Source organism: Dendroctonus ponderosae, unplaced genomic scaffold (genome assembly GCF_020466585.1).
Source record: "Dendroctonus ponderosae isolate FM_Combo_2020 unplaced genomic scaffold, Dpon_F_20191213v2 Dpon_F_20191213_12, whole genome shotgun sequence".
In the NCBI taxonomy this organism is placed as follows: Eukaryota; Metazoa; Arthropoda; class Insecta; order Coleoptera; family Curculionidae; genus Dendroctonus; species Dendroctonus ponderosae.
The window spans coordinates 2245900-2250325 of NW_026017316.1; the positions used below are offsets into that span (position 1 = coordinate 2245900).

The 4426-nt window shown below is 51.5% G+C and overlaps 1 protein-coding gene across 1 annotated transcript in view; it reads right to left on the bottom strand.

The window, feature by feature from the left end:
- Positions 1-3919, bottom strand: part of LOC109534806 (5-hydroxytryptamine receptor-like) — a gene marked incomplete at its 3' end in the record, with an annotated part of 7743 nt that extends 3824 nt beyond the window's left edge. The window contains 1 exon segment of the mRNA XM_019900591.2: positions 1200-3919. Within this exon segment, the coding sequence (XP_019756150.2) occupies positions 1200-1602 (403 nt within the window).
- Positions 3920-4426: the final 507 nt, after the last annotated feature.

The following is a 4426-nucleotide window of genomic DNA, read 5'->3' on the forward strand; positions in this document are numbered from 1 at the left end:
CGATTCAGAGGCCGCGTGGAAGCCATCAGTGTTTTGGCAGGCGAATTGATGATGGATATTAAGCCGAAACTTTGTCGGGGATGAATTGCGCGATTTGGCAATAATGAAAGTTTACGAGAAAGTTGCGATGGAAATCCGAAATTCCAGTGCGGCCCTGTGCGCGTGCCGCGTCACATCAAGGCCAGTGCATGCGATGAGAGAGAGAGGCGCATGGGCGCCTCTCGTGTGTGGGACAGAGAGCGCACTAGTCGGGGCATGAGTGACGCTGCGCCCGAGACGGTAAACCACAGGGCCGGCTTTGGGCCGATTTTTCGCGTGTGGTTTTGTTTCGGGTTGAAAAAAGCGGAAAATCTTGCACTGTTGCCGGTTTAGGACCTTTTGACGCTTTTTCCTCCAATTGGGCGTTTGATCGACGCGTAAACGCAGGCACGCCAAATGGGGCGCGCACACGAGCCAACACTGTTGCCGGCTGTGCGCGGGCATTTTTCCCAAGCCGGCCAATCCAATCAACTGGCCACAATGTGGACAGTGTGTTTTGGGCCATTAAAGCATTGACTATAATGGGATTTTGCGCGGAGTGCGGGGCAACGGGGCCCGAAAATTGCGTCTTTCACGTGCCGATGAAATCAAACGGGCGTTGCCAGATTGGGCAGATTTTCCCCAGTGTTGCGACCTATCCAGGTCGCACCCCCAAATCACTGTAATGCAAAATGTCTGTCAGTCCCCCGAGCGAAAAAGGGCGGCGCCTAAGCCGCCCCACCCCCACCCAGCAGGCTTATCGGCTTAGTGACGACACGTTGTCGGCTGAGCGGCAACAAAAGGCTTAAGAAAATGACATTGTTCAGCGTCGATTCAGGGGGTGACAGCCAAATCCGACAACGTCGCATCACTGTTGCTTTTCCATTTCATTTGTCACGTCACTCCTGCGGCGCGATATTAAATCCCCCCAGTGTCAAGGGGGGTGTTGGGTTGGAGGGCGGCAACAAGTCGCCCCCCTCCAACCCCCTAAGTGTGCGTGTGTGTGTGTACAAAGTATTAAGAGCGCCCTCATTTGGCCCTTTTTTGAACTTCGACTAGGCGAGTTTTGCGGGGGCAGTTTTCCCCGGACTTTCCCCCTTTCAAGCGCTTGTGACGCCGTCAACTAAGTCGTCAGCGATAAGTGACAGGTGACAGTGACAGTGACACAGACAGACACTCACCAATGACAGTGGCCAGGATAATGAGGCCCAACAAGATGGCGGTGATCACCATGGTGACGAGGGCGACAGTGGCGTCGAAATCGTGGGGGGACGCATGCGCCGCCCCATAGGTGCCGTTCTCCGACGAATTGGCGGTCGAGTAGAGCACCATTTCGTCCGGGGCGGCGAAATAAAAGCTGGAATTCGCCTGGAACTGGACCGGGTACCAGACATGGCGGTCGACTGGGGCGGCGCTGGGGGGCGGCGGCAACAGTCGCCCCGACTTAAAGTTGGAGAAAAAGCCGCCCGGCGAGGCGGCAGTGGCGTGGTTGAGGAACAGGGGCGGCGCATGCGCAGCGCCCCCTGTCTGGTTCTGGTCGCGAATGAAGCCAGTGGCCAGGGGCGGCCATGAGTTCGGGCTCATCTTGACAGCGACGATTCACATCACGATCGTGGGGCGGCCGTGTGCCGGTGTGCTGCATCTGCAAATTTGAACATTTTGACTCAGAACGGATCAGAAGGCCTTTGGCTCAGAAGGGATCATAAGTCCCAAATGGACCCTGTTGGGGGCACTAGGCGTTAGTGGCCTCCGGAGACCCACTGTGGGCTGCAAAATACTCAGAAGGCCCCTGGCTCAGAAGAACCAATAGGCATCAAATTTAATGTCCGTTTCGCGATCCGGGACGGGGGGCATTTGCGCCGTTCTGGGAACCTTTCCCCAACTGTCGCTACTGCATTGGTTGCTCAGAAGCCCTTCCAACTCTCAGAAGCGTTTGAAGCAAATGACTCAGAAGGCCAGAGGGTCGTTGAAAAATGCCGCAATTTATTCAAGAGCAAGTGGAAGATAATGAAAGCAGCGTCTGATGCTCAGAGGATCTTTTGCCGAAACCACACTGTCAGGGGCAAGTGGCTCAGAAATTAGCTCAACCTTTAGCTCTGAAGAGCCGTTAAAAGTAACAATTTACCAAAAATGCCGCAATCATTCAAGAGCCAGTGGAAGATAATCAAAATCGTAATCAATAAACTGCTGCTCAGAAGGCCTTTTGCGATGACTACGCAAATTCAGTTGAGATTTTCGGGGAAATTGCGCTTGACTGCTTGACTAGAAAATTAACTTAGGAAGTAGTCATTAGGGAAATGCAACAGTTACACGTAATTATGTGCGGCTCAGAAAGCCTCAGAAGCCGTTTACGCCGAATCTGGCGCATGCAGAAAGCTGAAATGGTCTGAAAAAGGATTTTAAGGGCAAACGGAAAGTGTTTTTGACAAAAATCGGTTCAGAGCCAATTGAGAATGTGTGCTCAGAATAGACGCGTTGTGACACTGGTGCAGCGATATGGGCTGTGGTGCTCAGAAGCCCTTGGCTCAGAAGGCCAAAGGGCCGTTGAAAATTGAAACTGATACTCAGAAGGCCTTTCGCTAAAACTACACAAATTCAGTTGAGTTTTCTGGGAAATTGCGCTTGAAAGCCTGACTGGAAATTAGCTTAGCAAAGAATCGTTGAGGAAATGTCAGAGGCAAGTTGCTCAGAAGCCCTGCGGTACTCGATTGGACAAATTTTTGCCCACATATCGCTCGGTTCAGAGTCTGATTGAAAATTTACGTGAATGGGTGTGCGGCTCAGAAAGCCTCAGAAGCCGTTTACGCCGAATCTGGCGCATGCAGAAAGCTGAAATGATCTCAAAAAGGTATTTTAAAGGCAAACGGAAAGTTTTTTTGACAAAAATAGGTTCTGAGCCAATTGAGAATGTGTGCTCAGAAGGGCTAAAGACACTAATGCAGGCAAAAGGAATAGACGCGTTGTGACACTGGTGCAGCGATATGCGCTGGGGTGCTCAGAAGCCCTTGGCTCAGAAGGCCAAAGGGCCGTTAACAGTTGAAATTGATACTCAGAAAACCTTTTGATGAAACTACACAAATTCAGCTGAGTTTTCTGGGAAATTGCGCTTGAAAGCCTGACTGGAAATTAGCTTAGCAAAGAATCGTTGAGGAAATGTCAGAGGCAAGTTGCTGAGAAGCCCTGCTGTTCTCGATTGGACAAATTTTTGTCCACACATCGCTCGGTTCAGAGACTGACTGAACCTGAAATTTACATGTATTGGTGCGCGGCTCAGAAAGCCTCAGAGGCCGTTTACGCCGAATCTGGAGCACGCGGAAAGCTTAAATGATCTCAAAAAGGTATTTTAAGGGCCAACGGAAAGTGTTGTTGAAAAAAATCGGTTCTGAGCCAATTGGGAATGTGTGCTCAGAAGGGCTAAAGACACTAATGCAGGCAAAAGGAATAGACACGTTGTGACAGTGATGCAGCGAAATGGGCTGAGGTGCTCAGAAGCCCTTGGCTCAGCAGGGCTGTGCAGTGGCGTGCGAATAAAAGAGGAAAACCATCTGGAAATTGTTGATGATGATTCAATGGCCGACGAGGGACTGATTTATTTGATTAGGCCGAGGCTAAACAGCTTAAAATAGTGGAAAACAGCCAATCAGCGACGTTTAATGGCTCAATTCCAGGACTCATTAAATCTTGGGCAGCTGCGTAATCGGCCGTCGTTAATTAAGCGATTCTTTGCGGCGATTTACGACTGTTTGTACACAAAGTGTCCGCCGGTCGGGACAGATGGCGTCCCAAAAACACACAATTGGGCCACTGGATTCCTCCTGGATGATTCTGGAAAGTTTCTCCCTGCGCCCCCTGGGGAGAAGCGCCAGCACTTACTATACATGGCATGTGTTTTCCCCCCCGGGACGTTTTGGGGACGTGTCGCCCCCCCCTCCCCTCCCCCCTTTTTTTTAGTGCCCGTTTCCCCACAGAGTTGCTGTTGTTGCGTCCTTATCGGCTCATTCCCCGCACGCAATTGCCACGTTTCGGCCCCGGTTGGCGGCCGTCATCAGTCTCTTGGGGGGCTTTGGGGAGCGGAAAGTTTCGTGGCTGCGCCATCATCAGTCCGCGCCTCGAGCAGCGGGTGGCTGAGCTCGATAAAATCGGTGGAACATTCTTCCATTACCGGATGAGAAGTCGGAAATCGGCCCTTCCTTAATGGGTTTTTCCAATAGATTTAATGGAAACCACTGCCACGTCACTTGTTTCTCTCGATTGGAAAAATTGCCCCTTTTTCCTCCTCCCGCGCCCGATTTATTTCGCCTCAACAGTTTCGACTGGAAATGGACGCTTTGCAGGCAATCGAGCTCGCACTTATGGAAATCGGGCGGTCAGTGCTGGTTTGCCAGATTTCGCGTGCCATCGGCCCAGT